The sequence below is a fragment of the Panthera tigris genome, chromosome D2 (assembly GCF_018350195.1).
Source record: "Panthera tigris isolate Pti1 chromosome D2, P.tigris_Pti1_mat1.1, whole genome shotgun sequence".
Taxonomy (NCBI): domain Eukaryota; kingdom Metazoa; phylum Chordata; class Mammalia; order Carnivora; family Felidae; genus Panthera; species Panthera tigris.
Window position 1 is genome coordinate 32,591,912 of NC_056670.1, and position 23,594 is coordinate 32,615,505.

The 23,594-nt window shown below is 37.5% G+C and overlaps 1 protein-coding gene across 8 annotated transcripts in view; it reads right to left on the reverse strand.

Annotated features, from left to right (window-relative positions):
• Nucleotides 1–23,594, reverse strand: part of MICU1 (mitochondrial calcium uptake 1) — a 246,943-nt gene that overhangs the window by 192,621 nt on the left and 30,728 nt on the right. For 6 of the 8 annotated variants that reach the window (XM_042960435.1, XM_042960438.1, XM_042960432.1 and 3 more), the window contains exon 2: nucleotides 8,444–8,605. In XM_042960435.1, the coding sequence (XP_042816369.1) occupies nucleotides 8,444–8,604 (161 nt within the window). In that variant the 5' untranslated portion in view covers nucleotide 8,605. Of the gene's footprint in view, nucleotides 1–8,443; nucleotides 8,610–11,537; nucleotides 11,615–23,594 lie in introns of those variants that run through there. The other 2 variants (XM_042960434.1, XM_042960433.1) reach the window with 2 other exon arrangements.

Consider the following 23,594-nt stretch of genomic DNA (forward strand, 5'->3'; position numbering starts at 1 on the left):
GTCTATTTTGTTTATTTCTGGTATGATTTTTATTATTTCCTTCCTTCTATCAACTTTGGGCTTTGTTATTTTTTTCTACTTCTTTTATGTATTAGGTTAGATTGTTTATTTGAAATTGTTCTTATTCCTTGGCATAGGCCTGTATCACTATAAACCTCCCTCTTAGAACTACTTCTGCTTCATCCCAAAGATTTTGGAATGTTGTCTTTCCATTTTCATTTATCTTGAGATATTTTTAAATATCCTCTTTGATTTCTTCATTGATCCATTGGTTGTTTAGTAGCATGTTATTTAGCCTCCATGTGTTTGTGTTTTTTCCAGGTTTTTTTTCCTTGTAATTAATTTCTAGTTTCATACTGTTGTAGTTGGAAAAGATGCTTGATGTGATTTCAATCTTAAATTTATTGAGACTTATTCTGTGTCCTAACATGGGATCTATTCTGGAGAATGTTCTTTGTGCACTTGAAAAGATTATATATTCCATTGTTTGGGGATGGAATGTTCTGTATTTATCTACTAAGTCTATCTGGTCTAACGTGTTGCTTGAAGCCACTGTTTCCTTATTGATTTTGTCTGAATAGTCTATCCATTGATGTATGTCAAAGTCTGTCAAAGTGTGTCAAAGTCCGCTACTATTATTATGTATTACTGTCAATTTCTCCCTTGTTAATATTTGCTTTATGTATTTAGGTGCTCCTGTGTTGGGTGCACAGATATTTACAAGTTATAGCCTCTTGTTAGATTGATCCTTTTACCATTATGTTATGACCTTGTCTTTTATTATAGTCTTTGTTTTAAAGGCTATTTTGTCTAAGTTTTGCTACCCTGGCTTTTTTTCCATTTCCATTTGCAAAGAATACCTTTTTCCATCCCTTTCCATCCATACAATCTGTATGTATCTTTAGGTCTGAAGTGAGACTCCTCTAGACAGCAAATAGATGAGTCTTGTTTCTTTTTCTTTTAATCTATTCAATCTCTCTATGTCTTGATTGGAGCATTAAGTCCATTTACATCTAAAGTAATTACTGATAGATACTACTTATTGTACTACTTATTGTTCATTGTTTTCTGGTTGTTTTTGTGGTTCTTCTCTGTTCCTTTCTTCTTCTCTTGCTCTCTTCTCTTGTGATTGGATCACTTTCTTTAGTGTTATGCTTGGATTCTCTTTATTTTTTTATGTATCTATTACAGGTTTTGGAGTTGTGGTTACGTTACTATGAGGCTCATATATAACACCCTGTGTATACAGCAATCTATTCAAAGTTGCTGGATGTTTATGTTCCAATACATTCTTTATTTTTTTTGTAATATTTTTATTTATTTACTTTAAGAGAGAATGAGCACCAGTGGGGGAGGAGCAGACAGAAGGACAGGCAAAATCCCAATCAGGCTCTGCACCATTAGCCATTAGCGCAGAGCCTGATGTGGGGCTCAAACCCACAAACCATGAGATCATGACCTCAGCCAAGAGCAAATGTCAGACACTTAACTGTGCCACCCAGGCGCCCCAATGTTCCAATACATTCTAAAAGCCCTCTCAACAATTTTGTTTTTACTCACCCTCCCCAAAATTTATGTATCTGATGTCATATTTTACATCTTTTTTATTTTGTGTATTCCCTTAATTATCATATACTTGATTTCACTATTTTTGTCTTTTAACCTTCAGAGCAGCTTTGTAAGTGACTGATCTACTATCTTAACTATGGTTGCTTTTACCGGTGACTTTTTCTTTCATAATCTTCTCACTTCTACTTATGGCCTTTTCTGCTTAAAGAAGTCCCTTTATATTTCCTCTGAGGCCAGTTCAGTGGTGATGAATCTGTTAACTTTTGTTTAGGAAACCTTCTATCTGTCCTTCAATTCTGAATGATAACCTTGCCAGGTAGACCATTCTTGGTTGTAGATTTTTTTTTTCCCCTTTCAGCACTTTGAATATATCATGCCACTCCCTTCTGGGATGCGAAGTTTCTGCTGAAAAATCACCTGATAGCCTTAGAGGTATTCCCAGTATGTAACTAGTTGCTTTCCTCTTGCTGCTTTTAAGATTCTCTCTTTAATTTTTGATATTTTAATTATTATGTTTTGGTGTGGACCTCTTTATGTTTATCTTGTTTGGTGGTCTCTTTGCTTCCTGGACCCAAATATTTCCTTCCCCAAGTAAGGGAAGTTTTCAGCTATCATTTCTTCAAATAAGTTTTCTCTTTCTCTCTTCTCCTTCTGGGACCCAAGAATGCAAATGTTAGTATGGTTGACATTGTACTAGAGGTCCCTTAACCTAGCCTCATTTTTTTTTTTTTAATTCCTTTTTCTTTCTGCTATTTAGCTTGGTTGCTTTTCACTACACTGTCTTCCAGATCACTGATCCTTCTTCTGCATCCTCTAATCTGCTGTTGATTCCCTCTAGTGTATTTTCATTTGGTTATTTTGTTCTTTAGCTCTGATTGGTTCTTTTTTATATTTTCTATCTTTGTTAAAGTTCTCAATGGGTTTACACACTTCTCCCAAGTTTGACAAACACCTTTATGACCATTAACTTGAACTCTTTATAAGGTAGATTGCTTACCTCCATTTCATTTAGTTCATTTTTCAAGGTTTTGTCTTGTTTTCATTTGGAACATATTCCTATATTTTTATTTTGCTTGACTCTGTGTTTGTTTCTATGTATTATGTAGGTCAGCAATGTTTCCTGGTCTTAAAGGTAGTGGTCTTATGTAGAAGACATCTGTGGGGCCCAGAGGTACAATCTACTCTGGTTACCAGAACCAAGTGTTCCAGGGGTATCCCCAGTGTTGTCTGTGTGCACCCTCCTGTTGTGACTGGGCTGCAACTGCTGTGGGTACACTGGTAGATGGGGCTGGCCTGAGCTTGGCAAGCTTAGAGGCCAGGTTGCAGCTGCTGTGGGTGTCTAGTGGGTGGAGTCAGCACCCAATGTGGTTGGCCAAGAGGCCTGGCTACAACTGTTATGTATGTGTTCATGAGCAGAGCTTCCCCCCCAACTCTCCCAAGGAATCACTTTGGAGGGGTACTGGTCCTAAGGATGCCCATCAGGTGAGGCAGGGTGGAAGCTGCTTGCCCTGCCGTGACAGGAGGAGACCACAGGGAAATGCCACAGCAGGACAAGCAGTGCTAGCTATGTAGATGGAGAATGTCAGAACTGGCGCCTACATCAGGCCAGCTAGGCTGAAGTAAGGCAAGAGAAATGGTGGCCACCAGCGGTTCCACTCCTGAAGAAAGTTCACACAGAACCCCGCCCTTCTGGCACAAGCCCTAAAATCAGTGAATAAATCATCACATATGGCCCAGGTGCTTTTCAAACTCCTTCCAATGGCTGGATCTCAGAGTGAGTGAGATTGTGGAGGGGCCCTTTAAGAGCAGAGTTGTGGTTTCCTATGGCTCTCCACCTTTCCTGGAGTTATGCCCTGCTGATTTTCAAAGCCACACAAAATGGACACTTGTCTTCTTAGCATAGGGCGGGTGCAGGGAGTGCCCAAAGTGGAGCTTGAACCTGGTGCTCCTTAGGAAGGGCCTCCACACCTGTGATATGCCTTCTGTTTGTGAGGTCACTGGCAATCCCTTTCAGACTGCTGGGTTATTTCTGGGTCTCAGAGCAAGTGAAACTACATATGAGCCCTCTAAGACCAGAATCTGTTTCATATAGCATTTTGGGACCCCTGCATGTCAAACCCATTGGTTTTGCAAGTCCAGTATTTTCAGGCTCCTCTCTCCAGGGAAAATCCCAGGTGATGGGGTGACTAATGTGGGGCACCAACCCCCCCGCCCCCACTCCTCCAGAAGAAGCACCACCTGGTGAAATTCCTTCTCTGTTCAATGTTGTTGCTCTGAGGATAGGGTTTTTTGCAGGACTGTGTTTCTGCCTCTTTATCCATCTTGGTGTGGTCCTTATATCTTTTGTTGTAGATGGAGTTCATACAGTTTTCAGATCTTTTACAGAGGGAAATTACCCATACGTAGCTATAGATCTGGTGTGTCTACAGGAAGGGGTAAGTTCAGGATCTTCCTATGCTGCTGTCTTTCCAGCTCCTCCAATTAACAATATTGTCCAAATGGTACTTCTAGAGATTAAAAATATAATGTCCAAAATCTTTTTAAAAATAAGTAGACACAGCAGATAAGATACTGCAGACAAAGTGATCAGTGATCTTGAAGAAACAAACAAAAACTCCAAAAACTGAAGCAGAGAGAGAGAGAAGGCTGTATAAAATATAAACAAAACCTTGATGATGTGTAGGACAATACCAAATGGTCTAGTCTAGCACATGTGTGAATGAGTCCCAGAAAGTATATGTATATGAGGGGGGTTGTGCAGATGGGAACAAAAAAATTTAATGAAGAAATAATGGGCAAAATTGTTCAAATTTCATAAAAGCATAAATTCACAGTCTAAGGAAATCAATAAATTTTAAACAGAATAAGCACAAAGTAAACAGCACTAAAACATATCATAATCAAGTTGCTGAAAACAATTTAAAAAATCATAAAACTAAGCCAACGAAAAAGAGATCATTCACACATAAGAACAAAGATAAGAATTACTATGGACTTTTCCATAAAAAACCTGAAGACATAATCCAGCAATGCTACTTCAGGTTATACACCCACAAGAAGTGAAAGCAGGGGCTGCAAGAGATATTTGTGCATAAGTGTTCACTATTCACAACTATTCACAATAGTTGAAAAGTGGAAACAACCCAAGTGTTCATTGATAGATGAATAGATACACAAAATGGTATCTAATACACACTATGAAAAACTAGTCAGCCTTTAAAAGGAAGAAAATTCTGATACATGACATGTGGATGAACCCTGAAATTACTATGTTAAGTGAAATAAGCCAGACACAAAAGGACAAATATTGCATTATCCCATTTATATAGGCACTAGAATAGTCAAATTCATAAAGCAAAAAAGCAGAATACCCAGGTATTAGGGGGAAGTTGACTGGGGAATTACTGTTTAATGGGTCCAGAGTTTCAGTTTGGGAATAATAAAAAAATTCTAGAGATTAATGGTGGTATTGGTTACACAACAATGTGAATGTAATTAATGTTAATGAAGTTAAAAATGGTTAAAATGGTAAATTTTATGCTACATATATCTTACCACAATGAAAAAAAAATACTAGACTATAATGAGGATACCATACTGAAGACAAAAAAAGAAAAATCAAAACTGGCGACAACTGAATGATATACTTAAAGTGCTAGAAAGAAAAAAGTCAACCTAGAATTCTATATCCAGTGAAAATACCCTTCAAAAGTGAAAGCAAAATAAAGACATTTCCAGACAAAAGCTGACAGGATCTATCTCCAGCAGACAAGAACTCCTAATAAAGGAAGTACTTTAGGCTGAAAGAAGAATGATACTAGATAGGCTACATAGCCAGTTTAAACCCAAATATTCAGACTTCAAACCCTGAATCCTTAATACTATATCTCAGTATCTTTTTTAAGACTGAGTATCTGAAAACAAAGTAAAGTGTGACAAATGTTCTTTCTCTAACAATACTGTAATATGGTTTCTAAGGATCATACTTAAGTTAATTCATGAATTTAGGTAGTAAACCTGGTCTTTACACATACCTAATTGTATAACCCAGAACATATACACTTTGGTTTGAAGGCAAACATTCCAAATTGTATTCTTTGTCATCCACCTATATAATTCAAAACTATAACAACATACGCTAAATATTTATTTTTTGTTCAGGAAAAGGGATTGGGGATGGAAACTTCTACATTAGACTTTTTAGATCCTATTGTTCTTTTGTCATTTAAATTTATGAAGTTTAAAGTTTTGAAATTTAAGTTTATCAATTTAAAATTTTTTAAACTTTAAAATTATATCATGCCCTCTTTTAAAAAGAAGTTTATTTAAAAAAAATTTTTTAACGTTTATTTATTTTTGAAAGAGAGAGAGACAGAGACAGAGACAGAGTGCAGGTGGTTGAAGGGCCAGAGAGAGAGGGAGACACAGAATCAAGGCAGGTTCCAGGCTCTGAGCTGTCAGCACAGAGCCCGATGTGGGGCTCAAACTCATGAACCATGAGATCATGACCTGAGCCAAGGTCAGATGCTTAACCAACTGAGCCACCCAGGCGCCCCTGAACTTTATTTTTTTTAAAGAACTTTAAATCTCACTTCTTAGGAAAACATTTTATTTCTGTTCATTTCACAAGTTTTAAAAAGAGAATGGAAAAAAGATATAAAATTAAAGGGCAAGCCCTATGCCTGTATTCTCTGACATGATAACTCACAATCATTTTATTTATTTATTTTTTAAACTTTACTTATTTATTTTGAGAGAGAGAGTGAGTGAGCAGGGGAGGGACAGAGAGAGAGGGAGAAAGCGAGAATCCCAAGCAGGTTCCGCACTGTCAGCGTGGAGCCAGACGGAGGGCTCAAACTCACAACCGTCAGATGTCAGATCATGCCCGAGCCAAAACCAAAAGTTGGATGCTTAACCAACTGAGCAACTCAGGAGCCCCAACTCAAAATCATTTTAGAGAGTGTTTGCTATTGATCTTGATCTCAATATAAACATGAAAATTTCAACAATTTTTTTTTTATTTTTTGTTTCAAAACTTTAGAATAATTATGGTTCTCTCATTATAATTTCCTACATGGCACAGCAAAGGCACAAGACTAACAATCTTCGAGCACTAAAATCTTGGCACTTAGGTATATTTATGATTTTGAAGCATTCATCAAATTAGAATCTGTGACAAAAGCATATGCATTAGAAGAAGCCTAATACTGGGGACATACTGTCAATATGTAGTTTTTTGCTTTTGGATATTTTGGGGCTTAAAAATTACAACAAAAAGAGGAATGTTTCCTCTACATAACAGTCCAAATTATCTTCTTATTCTTTTTCTGGGAGTAATATTACACAAAAACACCACAAATTAAGATAAGTAAAATAATCTAAACTTGTTCATTAGCATTTAATCTGAATAGTATAAACAAAGTGACTCAAAGAAAAAGAGTAGCAACTTCTTAAACATTCAAACCATCAAACAACTTCTCAGCTTCTTCAGGTAGAGCCTGTTGTCATCTTTGATATTAGACTAAGCCAAAAGGCAATATAAATGCACCTGCCTGGAGTCCTCTAATTCCATTACAGGAAAGCATTCCTAAAGAAATTGCTAAGCATTTAATATTTATTACAGCGAAAGAACAAAAAGTGTGTTTCCCATTCCTCCTTTCCTTCTTTTGCCTCCCTCTCTTCCTTCTTCCGTCTAGTTCTCCCCCTCTCTCTTCTTCCTAAACCCATGCACCCCTTTCTAAGGTTCCTGCACCTGCATCATCATCTCAAACTAGTATTAGTATCTGTCAGTAGATCATCTTCCCACTCCAGTTTATTCCATTATTGTTGCTGTATTAACGTCTCTTAATACTTGTTTGTGATCAGACTCTTGCTTCAAACCCTCTTAGCTCATCATTGCCTACAGATTAAAATCACAACTTTTGGCATAGGATATAGAATCCAATATAGAATCTTTTATATCACAACTCCAACTTTTTTTTTTTTTTTGGAAACCCAGTCTTTTCTGCTAATACTCTCTCCTCTCTTCACCATTTCTCACCTTCAGCTTATATCCAGTAATAATAGTTAACATTTATTGATAGCTTACTATGTGCCAAGTACCTTCTACACAAAATATTTATTTTACAAAGTTATGTGCCAAGCACTGTTCTAAGCACTTAACAAATAATACCTCAGAGTGCCTAGCTGACTTAGTCAGTAAAGTGTATGATTCTTGAGCTCAGGGTCGTGAGTTGGAGCCCCATGCTGAGTGTACGGCCTACTTAAAAAATAAAATAAAATGTTATTTAAAAAAATAATAATAACTCAATCTTCATAACAACCTTTGAGATAGGTACTATCATTATCCCTATTTTACCGCCTAATGGCAGAAAGCAGATCAGCAGTTTCCCAGGTCTCGGAGGGATGGAGAAAGTGGGAAGTGACTACTAAACGGCATGGAGTTTCTTTATGGAGTGATGAAAATTTTCAGAATCAGAGAGTGGCAATGGTTGTACAATTTTGTAAATATACTAAAAACCAGTGGATTGTATACAGCAAATTGGTAAATTATTAAATTTATTTACTTATTCATTTAGTATTATATATTATTTATTCAAAAATTTATTAAAATTATTAAATTGGTAAATTATTTTAAATGTTTGGCAGAGGAGACAGGCAGATAGTAAGGCAGGGTATCTCCTATTGGTTGCTTTGACACAAGTGCTGAATTCTTTGAAACCTCTTATTTCACAAATATTATCAACACCAAATTATTTGGGCAAGAAATTTTAGTGCAAAGTTAAGCCAGAAATCAATATAATCCTTCTAGATAACAGAGACAACTGGAAGAATGAGAGTACACGCAGGAGCAGAATGCTCAGATAACACGCACCTCTTCCACAGGAGACCAGTACTCGCAGTTACTGCAGATGCTCCCAGGAAAGCCACCATCATTAGTCGTCGCCTGATCTGGGTGGGCTGTGATCCTCCATGGTAACATCGAACGCCCACGGCCAGTTCTGCCAATGCAGAGAGTGAGTGAAGACGAAACATCCTGTGGACAAAAAGTAGAAATGTTATTCCTAATTAGTGACGGGAACAGTGATGATGATGATGAAGATGATAGTTTCCACATCACCCACACGTACTACAGACTTACTCAATGGCAGACACTAAACACTTTGTGATCCCATGTAGTATTCCATTTAATCCTCAGAACAATTGTATGAGAAAAATAGCACTTATTACCCTGACATATGAGTCAAAGTACAATCAGAAGACAAGAAACCGCATAGTAATTTCAACAGGGAAAGGTTAATATAAAGCATTATTAATTATAACAAAGGATAATACCAAGAGTCAAAGAGATAGCAGGTACAGGGAGCAGCCACTACTTCAAGGGCTGATGCAGACCAACAGGAGAGGAATAAATCTGTAAAGGGGCCACTCTCAACAGGGCTTAGATACAGGCCTGTGATAAGGACATGGCATGGATGTCTGAGAAATTCACTAAAGTGTCAGGCCAACAGGTCACTCACTGTAAAGTCATCTAGTAGAACTCAACACGCCAGGGGAACTCAGGAAGGTACCAAGGGGGAGATGTCAGAGTACGGAACTCACTGGGAAACTGCACGTAGGAGGGTTGCTGCTAAAACTCCCTAGGCGTTGAGAGCCCCACGGTGTCCCACATTCTGGGGGCCTCAGTGTGCTACAGGAGTGAGCAGCCAAGACACTAGAATCAGGAAGAAAAACTCCTTCCTTCTCTACTCTCCCTCTAGTTCTTCTACTGACAAACCTTAACAAAAGCTGGCAAGAGAGAAATTTCCAGTGTTGCAAATAGGGCGATGAAAGATGGATTTAGAACTGCAAAGTAACAGATTTATAAGTGGCACATCCATTTTACAGATGTGAAAACTGAGATAGAGTGACTCGATCTAGAGTATACAGCTAGGAAGTAGATCCATAATCTAAACCGACTGGACTAACGTCAGAGCCCAGGTTTTTAACTAGGACACTTTGCAGCCCCCCTACCTTTTAATGTTGATATTGCTTTTGTTAAAATAATTTAAGTTTTCATTAAATATTCCTCACTCCCAGGTCCTTGGAAGACCTCCTACGCACCAAATTCTTTGGTTTCATACTTATAACTTCACCTGTTCCTCTAATTGTTAAATTCAGAAACATCTGTATTAGGTCATATTATTGTTCACTAAACACTCACCCTCCCATCCCCCATCCCCCATCCCATGGGAAAATACTACTTTCCACACTCTTTTCATTTTCGGTGTGTATCTTGCCATATGCCTTGCTATGGCTAATGGGATGTGGGCCAGTTCCATAGAGCGCTTTTAAGAAGTACTGCTGTTAGCCTTCTTGTGCTTCTGCATTCTACCAAGAGAAGATCATGCCCCTAGTAGGCATGCTCTTTCAGCCTGGGTTCCATAATGGACAGATCTCAGCCTACAGCCAGGCACTGGGAAGACCAGCTGAGCCAGTTGAGCACAGCTGACATATGGAATGCTAGTGAGAAATAAATGTTTATGATTGTAAGCCACTAAAACTGGGGGTGGTTTATTGCCACAGCAAAAGCTGACTAATTCAGCATCTAAGAAAATTACTGGGAACTTCTCATTCAACAAAAATGTATTAAGTTCATGCTATTCAGGCCTTGCTAAGACCTAAAAGGCTAAAAAGAATTCCACATTCTAATTAGGCAAGATACACATGAAATTTTTTTTTAATGTTTTATTATTTATTTTTGAGAGAGAGAGAGAGAGAGAGAGAGAGAGAGAAAGCATGACTAAGGGAAGGGCAGAGAGGGAGAGGAAGACAGAATCCGAAGAGTGCTCCAGGCTCTGAGCTGTCAGCACGGAGCCCGATGTGGAGCTCGAACCCACAAACTGTGAGAACATGATCTGAGCCAAAGTCGGATGCTCAACCGACTGAGCCACCCAGGTGTCCTACATATGAAACATTTTAAAAGGATACATTTCTAAAATGGTATCTTGAAGAAGTATAAAAATATTGGGGTATAGATATTAGAGAATTTAAAAAAAAATTTAAACACCAGGGTAAGACTGGGTTAGTCAGCAAAAGCTTTTGTTTAGTTTTGAGTCTCAGAATGGTACAAAATCTTGATTAAGTGATAGAAATCTCATGGACACTCCAAAAGACAGGATCATTTCTGGCACCTCCATATAGAGTATTAATAGAAAATGATTTTTCTCCTCTAGACAGTATCTTGACACCAGAGTAGAGTCTTCATTTTTATTCCACCAGGTGGACTGAAGGAGAAAGGGGCATTTCTTCCTGGTTATATGACTTTTTATAGTGGCAGTTTGTTCAAATTACACCAAATATCCATCCTCTTCTGTGATTTTCCCAACACACAGTTCACTGCTTCCTAAATTATCTTGTACTTTATACATATCTTCCTATGGCAATTAACACATTCGTTCATGTGCAAGTTTGCCTCCCCCACTCGGCTCTCAGCCTCCTTTTAAAGCCAAAATTATGTTTCTTCCTCTTTGTAAACACACAGTCTAGCACAGAGACTGTTACATTACAGGTGTTTAAAATACTTAACCATCTACTTTACGTTCACATGAAGATGAAGGTACAAATTATACAGGTACTGGGCTCCTGACATTTAAGTATACTTCTAAGCCCCAATACACTAAGAAAACTATGTCTTTTACCATTTGGATTCAAATCAAGTTAAGACTACTTAGCTGTCCCTTAAAATCACTGAGCCAGTTACTAACTCTTCTATGGGACCTATACCTGTAATCTCTTAAGTAAACCTTTCCATTAGCCTTCTTCATTCAACCTAGGCCCAATTTCAAAGCTAGAACTAAATCCTGCCCTTATGGACAAAGGGGGAAAAGAATTAATTTTCTATCCTATTTCCTAAGACCTAAGCTGCGGCAACACAATTCTTATGTCCCTCCCCAGTCCCAGAAATCATCTCATTTTACCACACATACTTTAGCAAACTCCAGCACCAAGGAGACTATCCACTATATTTTCTTCCTGTCTGTCAACAACTGATTCATTTTTATCTGGAGAGAGAGAGAGAAAGAGAGAGAGTGTGTGTAAGTGGGGGAGGGGGGCAGTGGGAGAGAGACAGAACACATTAAGCAGGCTTTGCACTGAGCATGGGCTCGATCCCACAACCCTGGGATCATGACCTGAGCCAAAATCAAGAGTCAGATGCTCAACTGACTGAGCCACCCAGGTACCCCTGGATTCATTTCTAAATTAGTAATTTTCCAAACCCACAAGTGCATTCAGATATATAACACTGCTTTTGTCTGTAATAAAAATGAGCATAACTAAAACATATATATCTGGAGAAAACATTATTCATCACTGGCAACAGAAAGAAAAGAACACTCAGAAGTTTCCAATGTGAAAAACAAATAACCAGTTCAAAAGTTGGGACAGGCAAGGAATGTGTAAGACTGGAAGATAAATTTTGAACTGATCAGATACGGAGAATAAGTAGATGGATATCCACCAACGTAATAAAACCATTTTTCAGTAACAACAACAAAAAAGGCATGATCAAATAGGCAAGCCATAATTATTTGAGAAGATCGTTTGAATTGTAAACTGAGAATTTTGACCAAATATACAACAGGAAAACACTAAATATCTTAAATTGGAAAAGAAAGTGATGAAAATACTTTTTTAAAGAATATCACTATTCAGTAGTGAATAAATTCCAAAGAACAAAAAAAAAAAAGCTAACAGGAGTAGTGAGTACAGCCCAAAGGCAATTAATAACCTAAGTACTGAGTGATAAGTATCTAAATGATTAGTATGGAAACCAAACATAAAATAAAAACGACCAAAGACAGACAAAACTATCAGATAACAGTGTCCAACACACATTCATAGGTAAGTGTGTAGGAGATATGGAAGACAGAAACGAGAAAGAGATTAAGATAATAACAACACTAAGTAGAGTATGGTAGAAAGTAAAATGGACTAGGAATCCAATGACCCAAGATCTAGTCTCAACTCTACTACTAAACAGCTGCGCACAAAGGAAGCTTATCTCCCTTCCTTAAGGAAGAATTTCATACAAGGAGAGAATTGCCTAAGTGAGCTTTAAGGTTTCTTTTATCTCTTAACGCTCTCTAATCTGGGTGAAAAACTATATGGCAAAGTTTAATCTATTTCATGGTGGGGGAGGGGAGTAAGATCATGCCATACAATCAAAACTTACTAGTTTTGAGAATCCAAGTCTGTATGCTCTAGTGTTAGAGGATGTTTAATTTTGAAAGTTCTGAGTTTTAATAACAGTCTACTTATATTTTGATGTTGTAATTCAAATGTTACCGTCTACATCTCATTTTACCACTGGTTTTAATCTCATTCCCCAAAACACACATCAAAAGATATATTTAGGGGCCTGGTGGGTTCAGTTGATGGAGCATGCAACTCTTTATCTCAGGGCTCTGAGTTCAAGCCCTGGGTTGGGTGTAGAGATTACTTAAAAATAAAAAAATCCTGGGTTGCCTGGGAGGCTCAGTCGGTTGAGCGTATGATTTTGGCTCAGGTCATGATCTCACAGTTCGTGGGTTCGAGCCCCTCATCGGGCTTTGCACTGACAGTGCAAAGTCTGCTTGGGATTCTCTCTCCCTCTCTCTCTCTCTGCCCCTACCCCACTTGTGTGTGTGCAAGTCTGTCTCTAAGTGAATAAACTTAAAAAATTAAAAAAAAAATATCTATTTGTTTTCTCTAGTGCAATTTTCACAGATGCCAAGTAAACAAAGAAAAAAAAAACACCGAGAAAAGATTACTATAATTTAATTCCTAACTCTGTAGTACAGAAATAGTGTAACTAGTTGAATGTGTTAATTTTTGATGAGGCACCATTTAAACAGATTTAAGGAGATCAGATTTCCAATTGAGTCTGGAAAATTGAACAGGCCAATTGGCAGCAGTTATGCAGTAATGAAGCACGTTTAAGAGAAGAATTAAATTAAATCAAAAACAGTGTATTTTTCTTCCCTTACAGTACCCCACCCTCCGCCCACAAAAAGCATGCCTCTAAAAAGTGGCTTTGATGTGAAGTGAAAAAAGATGAAGAGGTATTTCTAACCAAGAAATGTCAAGGGAGGCAAATGAAAGATAATTTTTTTACCAAAGAAAAGCATTATTTATCCAACAAGAAACAGAACAAGTCTTTTAAAACCTATAACAACATAATATTGCTCTTTCTATATCTATTATTTTAAGACTATTAATAATGGCTTAATATAATGCTTTTGATAACTTTCAAAGGGTCACAGGACGAAGAAATCATTTAATTCAACATCTTTATTTGCAGATGGAAGAACTGAGATGCAGATAAGTTACATGGTTTACTCACAGCTAATTAGTACAAAAGCCTACAACAGATCCTATCATTCTCAATTCCCAAATAACCTAAAGGGGAAACACTTTTTAATAACTGTTCTCAGCAAAATAAATAGCCACACTCAAAAAGGAGACCATATGCCCAGCTACAGAAAGATAAACAATGGTATAATTACATAATACAATGTAATATAAACATTAAAAATGCTAATCATAAAGTATTATTAAAATATTATTTCACAAATTAACAAAAAGTTGAGCTAAAGAAATAAAACAGTGGAAAAAAGAAGTAAAATGGCTCTGAGGGGGGAGCCCAGATGGTTCAGTCAGTTAAGAAAGCATCTGACTTTGGCTCAGGTCATGATCCCATGGCTCCTGAGTTCAAGCCCTGCATTGGGCTCCCACTGACAGTGCAGAGCCTGCTTAGGATTCTCTCTCTCTCTCTCTCTCTCTCTCTCTCTCTCTCTCTGTCTCTCTCTGCTCCTCCCCCACTTGCTATCTCTCTCCCTCTCTCTCAAAAAAATAAACTTTAAAAAATGGCTCTGAGAACTGAGACACTTGATCTCACTAACAATAAGAGAATGCATATTACAACTGAGATACTGCTATTCATTCATCAAAAGCTGGCAAAAATCCAGAAATTTGAAAACGCAGTCGTTGGCAATGCTGCAGAAATGGCACTGCTAAAAAATGTGTAAACTGGTACAGCCTACTTCCTAAAAGAAAAAGGAAATGGTACAACAGAGGGCAATTCAGCAATGTCTATCAAAATCACCCACATAAAACTGACCCAGCAACTGCACTTCTGATAAAAATATCCTAATGACATACTTGCACACCTGTGAAATTATACGCGCACAAACACATTACATCATGGTGTGATAGCAACAGACTAAACTCCACCTCAATGTTCACCAGGAGAGGACAGGTTAAACCATGAGAAACACACCCAAGGCAATACCATGTGGCAATAAACAGGGCATGAAAAACTACATATAGATTTGAATACTTTCATAACATACTATTATCTTTAAAAAGCAAGTTACGGAATAGCATATATAGTATGCTTACCCTTTTAGGTAAAATGAGGAGAAATAAGAATGCATATTTGTATGTTCCTCCTGTTAAGTAACTCTGGAAGGACACACAACAAAGTAATAGTCGTGGTGCTAGGAGGGGTGGGAGATGGGTGACATCAGAGACAAGGAGACTTTTATAATATACTACTTCATTTTTAAAACTATGCTTATGTATTTATCCATGTAAACAAATATATAGTATTTCTCATAAACTCTTTAAAAGGCACAATATAAGATAATATGTGCATGTCAATTAAAATAATATAAAACATATATACATGTTTTTAACTTAAAGAAAAATTAGATGATGCAAACAAAATTTAATGATCTTCTGGGGAAGAATCTATTTACACTTTACATTTAAAGAAAAATAAAATCAGGTCCAGAAGACTGATGTTTCACTCCTCAGCCAGGGACTATCATTTACCAGCCCTCATAGTGGGCACAGGCCCAACAATGTCTTAGCAAGCAACCCATATTGTGGCAAGTTTCCCTAGTAAGATAAGCTTTACTTCAATCAGAGTCATATCCTAATACTCGGATTACTGGCACATCCCAATTTACCAAACCGTTAGAATTCCACACCTTATCCTGATCCTGACTTAAAACACCTGCTTGCACTTTTCTATGTTTTTAATTGTCTTCTATTTCTGACCTCTGACAACTGCACATTTAAAGGAGGACTGCTTGACTCTTCTAATCCTGACAGTGGCCCAATAAACCACTGTTGTACTATTACCAACTGTTACCCAGCGCTATTGTTAAAAGCAACATCTGCTAATTCTGAGGCCAAGATAAATTTTTGATATCTACCCAAATCTGGTCACCAACAAAACGTAGGCCTCAGTTAAATAAAACTTCAAGGTTCCAAAGCATTTAGTTAACGTGAACTAAGCTTGAGAAAATAAGGACCAAGTAAGTGTCTTTTCTATCTGCACTTCGGGAATCTACTACAGCATCTGGCATAGATAGCATACGTAGGTGATGGTTCAGGGCACTCTGTCAAACCGAAATATGGTTTCTCTCTGAGACCCACATTGTAAAACCAGCATTATCTGAAGTGCCCACAAGGATTCACCCTATTCATCCCAGTGGCATCAAACCAACCTTAAAACTGTAGGCCATCAGAGTCTCAGCCATTAAATATCTAAATTATATACTTAATTCTTCTTTATTCTATTTCCATGCTCGCTAAGTATGTTATGATTCTAATTCAGCTTCCTGTTTAGATGGCCTTCAAAGAGAGAACATGATGATCAGAAGATGACAGTATCCTAGTTCTCATGCCAGCTGTATTTCTCATGGTAAATTAATAAGTTGGCAATCTGTTTTAATCTCCTGTGATATTAGTCAGCCTAAGGAAGCTTCTCTGAATCCAATCAATTCCAAGACACTGATAAGATCCAGTTTGGGGATTGTCAAGGTTCAAGGGCTAGACCTTGCACCATGAGGACATCTTGACCTTGGCATTCATTCAAATTTGCAAAAGTCTTGGCATTTCATTCAAATTTCCACCCTGGAACAGATACCAGTGAGAATTTCCCAAAAGTTTTGTATGGCCAGAGTCACTGAACCTAAGGAACCACACTCACTTGCATTTTGTTCTCATGTTACGAATTTAGAGGAAGGCGATAAATGAAGAGTCCAAAGAAAGGGAAATAATGGGAATATAGATTTATTGGATATCATACAGATTTTTGAGTAGAACAAGCAAGACTACCTGCATTTTTGTTTACAAGTAAGATTTTATGATATTTTCATTATCAAAACTGTCAAAAACTATGATAGTTTCTTTTTATACTTTTTATTTTTTTTTTAATTTTTTTTTTTTAATTTTTTTTTATTTATTTTTGAGACAGAGAGAGACAGAGCATGAACAGGGGAGGGTCAGCGAGAGGGAGACACAGAATCTGAAACAGGCTCCAGGCTCTGAGCTGTCAGCACAGAGCCCGACGCGGGGCTCGAACTCACGGACTGCGAGATCGTGACCTGAGCCGAAGTCGGCCGCCCAACCGACTGAGCCACCCAGGCGCCCCTCTTTTTATACTTCTGAAATCCCACCACTCTCCCTAGAAGCAAACTGAGAAAGAAGTTTGTATGTATCTTTGTTGACAGTCTTCCATTTGTTTACATATAAATAATATTCCATATACATATGTACACTCACCTATTCAGCATTTGGAATGCTTTGCATTATCCTTTCTTTTATATAATGGAATCATACGATACACATTGGAAGATTTTTAAAGCTTAATAATACAATTTAAAATCATTCCAACAAAGGATATTCTTTTAACTATAACAGAGTAGTTCAATCTATGATTGTTCCACAATTTAACTATAGGGCAATTAATAATATACTAAGTTTGTTTCCATACTGTGGCATTACAAACACAGCTACAGAGACTTTTTCCCTGTGCATTTATTTTTTTTAAAGTTTATTCACTTATTTTTGAGAGAGAGAGAGAGAAAGAGAGAGGGGGGGGGGGGGGGGGGGGAGACAGTGAATCCCAAGCAGGCACCATGCTGTCAGCACAGAGCCCAACATGGGGCCTGAATTCACAAGACATGAGATCACCTGAGCCGAGATCAAGAGTGAGATGCTTAACAGACTGAGCCACCCAGGCACCCCTGCATTTACTTTAAAAAAAAAATCTTTTATGTATTTATTTTGAGAGAGAGCAAGAGCAGGGGAAGGGCAGACAGAGATGGAGAGAGAAAGAATCCCAAGCAGGCTCCACACTGTCAGTGCAGAGCCTGATGCGGGACTCAAACTCATGAACCGTGAGATCACGACCTGAGTCATGATGCTCAACTGACTGAGCCACCCAGGTGCCCCTCCTGTGCACTTATTTTGATTCATTTTTATTCAAGTACATCTATGGGACAGATTATCTACAAATGAAACTACTAGGTTAAAAGTAATATCATCTTTAATGATATTAAGTAATGATCATCTTTAACTTTGATAGATACTAACAAATAACCCTTCAAAACTGACATTCCAATTTACATACCACCAATAGTATATGAGGGTACTCTTTCCCTGTATTTGTTATTATCAATCTTTTCCATTTATAAAGTGGATTTAAAAATGACACCTAATTTAATTTGTACATTGCCTCATCACTGTTGTTCTGAGGGCTACTGGAATATTGAACTGTATTTATTTTCTTTGGTTCTAGTCATATTTCCTGAAGGCCTGAGGCTTCACCTTTCCTTTCTTGAAAAAAGAGGGGGGGGGATGACTTTTTCCATCTAAATTAAAATATAAAAGATTTTTAAGTCAGATGCAATAGTAACACTAATCTATCCAATGTTATTTCTTAGTAGAATGTTTTTATCAAACAACCAAAAACAAAAAAAGACTAAAACTTTCTCAATACGAACATTTCAATATTTTTCCAATTCAATCTGAGCTCTAGCAGAGCTGACTGGGAAGATTTTTTCTATGTAACATTTGTTATCTAATGGCTAGTCATACTTTCAAAAGACTCAAATGGATTAACATTCATTACCAAAAAGAATAAGTTAAACAGCAACAAAATTCTCAAAAATATAAAACAAGTGTTTCATGTTTACACAACTGGAAAATGAGGGTACACATCAGTCGGCTCCCATATCTAGCCTATTGATGAAAACAGGAAAAAAATGACAAACGAAATACTGAATTAAAATGGTAAAAAAACCAAAATGCCAGAAACCATACTCATTTATAGTATTCCCAATTCAACTGCAGTATAGTGACATAATTACCTCTGTGTTTCACAACACAGATGAATGAACTTTTTCTTAATTTTACTAAAGCTAGAACAACTTATTAAATACACTCTAGGCAGTAGTGCAAACATAAACAAGTATATTTATTTCACTGATATTTGCAATGCTTCTTCTTTGTAAAGGGTGCAGGTTATCCCCAAAACATGTGCCATCTATGAAAAACAATAGTTGCCATGAATATAGGAGAACAAATAACAAAAAATAAGCATCTGCTATTGTTAGATTTAAGATTTATGGAATTCTTGGGGTGCCTAGGTGGCTCAGTGAGTTAGGATCCGACTCTTGATTTCGGCTCAGGTCATGATCTCAAGATTCATGAGATCAAGCCCCGTGTCAGGCTTAGCACTGACAATGTGGATTGGGTTCTCTCTCCCTCTCTCTCCTCCCCTTCCCCACCCTCAAAATAAACATTAAAAAAAAAAAAGATTTATGGACTTCTGAGGGAAGATTTAAGTAGTTTGAGATTAGTCAATTGAGTTATTCCTTGTGCAGACTACAAGAATTATTATAGTTAATATATGTTCAGAATGGATTTCATACTTCATAGTTTACCCACAGAACTCACAAAACTGGGATTCTACACGTCATGAAAGCTGAAACTTGGCTACTGTGCCTAATACAATACACAAAGCCTAATACAATACTCTGGGCATTAAACACATTTAAATCTTTATAGATTTAAATAGAAATATAAGTTAAATACTTATAAATATGATGACTATATAATACACAAGCTATTGGGACTAGAAATGAGGAAAGTCAAGTTTCTGGCTTGGTATTATCATTGTTTCTATATGTCTTAACATGACAAACTATTTGTGTACTATTCCTTAGCCCAGCCCTTCTTAAGGTCAAAGGAAATCCTACCTCATCTGTAAAAATTATGTAAGATCATTATCACTCTTGATTTCTTCCTTTAAATTCCTGTGGAATTAAGCACTACTATGGTACCTGATGTATGAAGTAATTTTGTTTGGGGTGCCTGGGTGGCTCAGTCGGTTGAGCGTCCGGACCTGATCTCACAGCTCGTGAATTCGAGCCCCACGTCGGGCTCTGTGCTGACAGCTCAGAGCCTGGAGCCTGCTTCTGCTTCCGTGTCTCCCCCTCTCTGCTCCTAACCCACTCACATTCTGTCTCTGTCTCTCTCAAAAATAAATAAACATTAAAAAAAAAAGATTGAAGTAATTTTGTTTGCCTTTTTTTTTTTTTTTGAACAAATGAATGCAAATACATCTGGGCAAAAATAAAAGACAAAGAGTAAAAGATGATAAAAGGGTTTTTTTGTTTTACAAATGGACACATGAAATAATTGTAATGTATACCTGTCAACTTGCCCAGGATATCGAAAATCTAAAAGCAGAAAGTATGTTTTAGGTTTCTTAGTATCCTCAGTGCCAATTAATGAATTTAAAGTTATTACTAGCAGTAATAAAAAGTATTACTGTTCAATTACACAAGCAGATACAGAGAACTTAGGTTCTCTTTCTAGCTCTAGCCTGCTATATGACCAGTAAATGTTTTATCCTCTCTGTAACTGAATTCTGGGAGATACAGGGCACAGGTGGTATTTGTTTCTAAGTCTTTTCTGGCTTTAAGAGTTCATTTCAGAAAAACAAAATGTAGAAGTATTTTGTACATTTTGGAAGAAGGCCATCCTGAGTGGTAATAAATGAGGCAACATCTTACATTAGACTCAGTAGCTGAAGCAAATTTCACATAATCCAAAATGTCCAATTGCTATTATTTCATTCAAGTCATTAGCTATGTATTTATTGAGTAAGGTATTGTGAGAGCAGTGCAAGAAACACAAAGATGAACAGACAGTGTCTGCCCACAAACATCGTATCATTTGGTAGGGGACATAAAACAACTATTCAACTATCCATTATGGTGGAAAAAGTGTAAGGGCTACAGAACATATTAATACGGATTCAAAGAAAGGAAAAATTACATTAGGTTGGTAAGTAGAAAGGGCTTAAGGCTCCAAAGAAGAATATTTACTTAGAGTAGGAAAAAACTAAGCATTCTTTACAAAAGTGTTTGGCTAAATGCATTATCTTAGAAGCCTTTGCCACATTATCTGAGGAATGGGATAAACTACTGGAAATACAACCTTTACTGCACAACTATGGCACTGGTAAAAATGCAACAATATATTGGACTTTAATTGTGCCAGGTAATTTTAAAAACACCTCTGTACTTTCTCTTAGATGAAATGAATCAGACTGAAAGTTCTGCACTGAAGACACCAGGATGACTGCCAAAATACAGTAAAGATTAACATCCACGTCTAGAAAAGATGCATTTTCATACCTCAAAGTGACATTACTGACAGAATAAATGAGGAAAGCTCACACTTCAGCTAACTCTGTTCTGAGAAGTATTTTCCAACAGCAAAGAAAGCTATTTGAAAGATCTAGGTGAGAATGTGAAGTTACGTTATACAAGTCTCTAACAGTAAAAAATGATAACTGTAAGGGGGCGCCTGGGTGGACGCAGTTGGTTAAGAGTCCGACTCTTCATTTCGGCTGAGGTCATGATCTCATGGTCATAGGTTCAAGCCCTTTCTGCCTCTGTCCTGGGCGTGGAGCCTGCTTGGGATTCTCTCTCTCCCTCTCTGTTTGCCCCTCCCCAGCGCATGCATGCGCGCAAGTGCTAATTAAAAAAAAAAAAAGGTAACTGTAGGAACAAGAATCAACTCACAGAAATGTTAGGTTTGACAAAGAACTTTTTAAAGTTTTTTTTTCCAGAGGGTGAGACAGAAAGAGCATGTGCATGCGCAAGCACACACACGCGCGCACACACAAACACACATATGCACAAGCAGGGGAGGGTCAGAGACAGAGAGAGAGAGAGAGAGAGAGAGAGAGAGAGAGAGAGAGAGAATCCCAAGCAGGCTCTACAGCGTCAGCATGGAACCCAAAGGGGGTGGGAGGTGGCAGGGGTTGCTGGAACCCATGAACTATGAGATCATGACCTGAACGGAAATCAAGAGTCAGTCACTCAACCTACTGAGCTACCCAGGTGCCCACTGACAAAGAATTTTTGTACATATTCTTGTGAAATGAAGATGCGATGGAAAAGCAAGTCACAATCCTACAGTAGTAACCTTCTGATACTCTGGGAAACATTCTTTCACCCATCAAGTACGTACCTCCATGATTCACTTTCTTTTTTTAATGTTTTTATTTACTTTTGAGACAGAGAGAGACAGAGCATGAGCAGGGGAGGAGCAGAGAGAGAGGGAGACACAGCATCCGAAGCAGGCTCCAGGCTCTAAGCCGTCAGCACAGAGCCCGATGCGGGGCTCGAACTCACGGACTGTGAGATTGTGACCTGAGCCAAAGTCGGACGCCCAACCAACTGAGCCACCCAGGCGCGCCCCCACCCCCCACCATGGTTCACTTTTTGTGTGCATGTGCTCACACACACATACACACACCTGAAACTTCTGTCTGGTGAAGGAAAAAGTCGAGTGGAAATTTCCCTTCCTGAATAACTGCACACAAAAACAAAGTGTGCAAAAGGAAAATAAAAAATAAATCAACCAAAGAAAGTCTGGGTTTTTTAAGTTTGTTTATTTTGTGACAGAGAGAGTGAGCTGGGGAGGGGCAGAGAGAGAGGATGAGAGGGAATCCTAAGCAAGCTCCTCACGGTCAGTACAGAATCTGCTACAGGGCTTGATCCCATGAACCATAGGATCATGATCTGAGCCAAAATCAAGAGTCAGATGCTTCCAACTAAGCCATCCAGGTGCCCCCAGAAAGAAGTCTATTTAAAATGAAAACCCAACCACCCAGAAACCAATATAAATTGGTTTCATAACCAATATAAATTTTCTAAACCCTCTAAGATGTGCTAATATGTTAGGTCATCATTAAGTTTTCAATATTTAAAATTTCCATAAAACAAAGTCTCCAACTTTTCATTTCAAGTTTTGGAAACTAGGTAGCTATAGAGTTTTAATGGTTAATAAATACTTTTAATGTACCTACAAGCCATTATAAAAATACAGGATGAAAAAATTCAGCTATCAATAAGGAAAATTTAAGCATTGTTACAAAAGAAATTAGCATCAACAAAATATTAACTTGTATAAAGCAATGGTGAGGTGTGTAAAAGTGAAGAAGATGAGGAATAGTCTAGAAGAAGCATTGTTGAAAAACAGTTTTTACTCTCCTCTGTGCCATTTTACACCACCTCTGTACCAGTTTGCATTTCCACCAATGTCGCCAGAGGTTTCCTTTTTATCCACATTCTCACCAACACTTGTTGTTTCTTGTTTTTTATTTTAGCCAGTCTGAGAGGTATAAGGTGGTATCTCATTATTGTTTTTATTTGCAGTTCCCTGATGATAAGTGATGTTGACAATCTTTTTAATGTACGTGTTGGACATCTCTAAGTCTTTTTTGCAGAAATGTCTATTCATGTCTTCTGCCCATTTTTAAATTGGATTATTTGGTTTTGGGGTGTTGAGTTGTATCAGTTCTTTATATATTTTGGACACTAACTATTGGATATGTCATTTGCAAATACTTTCTCCCATACAGTAGGTTGTCTTTTAGTTTTGTGGATTGTATCCTTCACTGTGCAGAAACTTTTCATTTTGTTGTAGTCCCACTAGTTTATTTTTGCTTTCATGTCCCTTGCCTTAGGAGACATATCTAGAAAAATGTTGCTACAACCAATGTCAGAGAGATTACTGCCTATGTTCTCTTTAAGGATTTTTATGGTTTCAGGTCTCACATTTAGGTCTTTAATCCATTTTGAGTTTATTTTTACATACGGTAAAAGAAAGTGATCCAGTTTATCCTT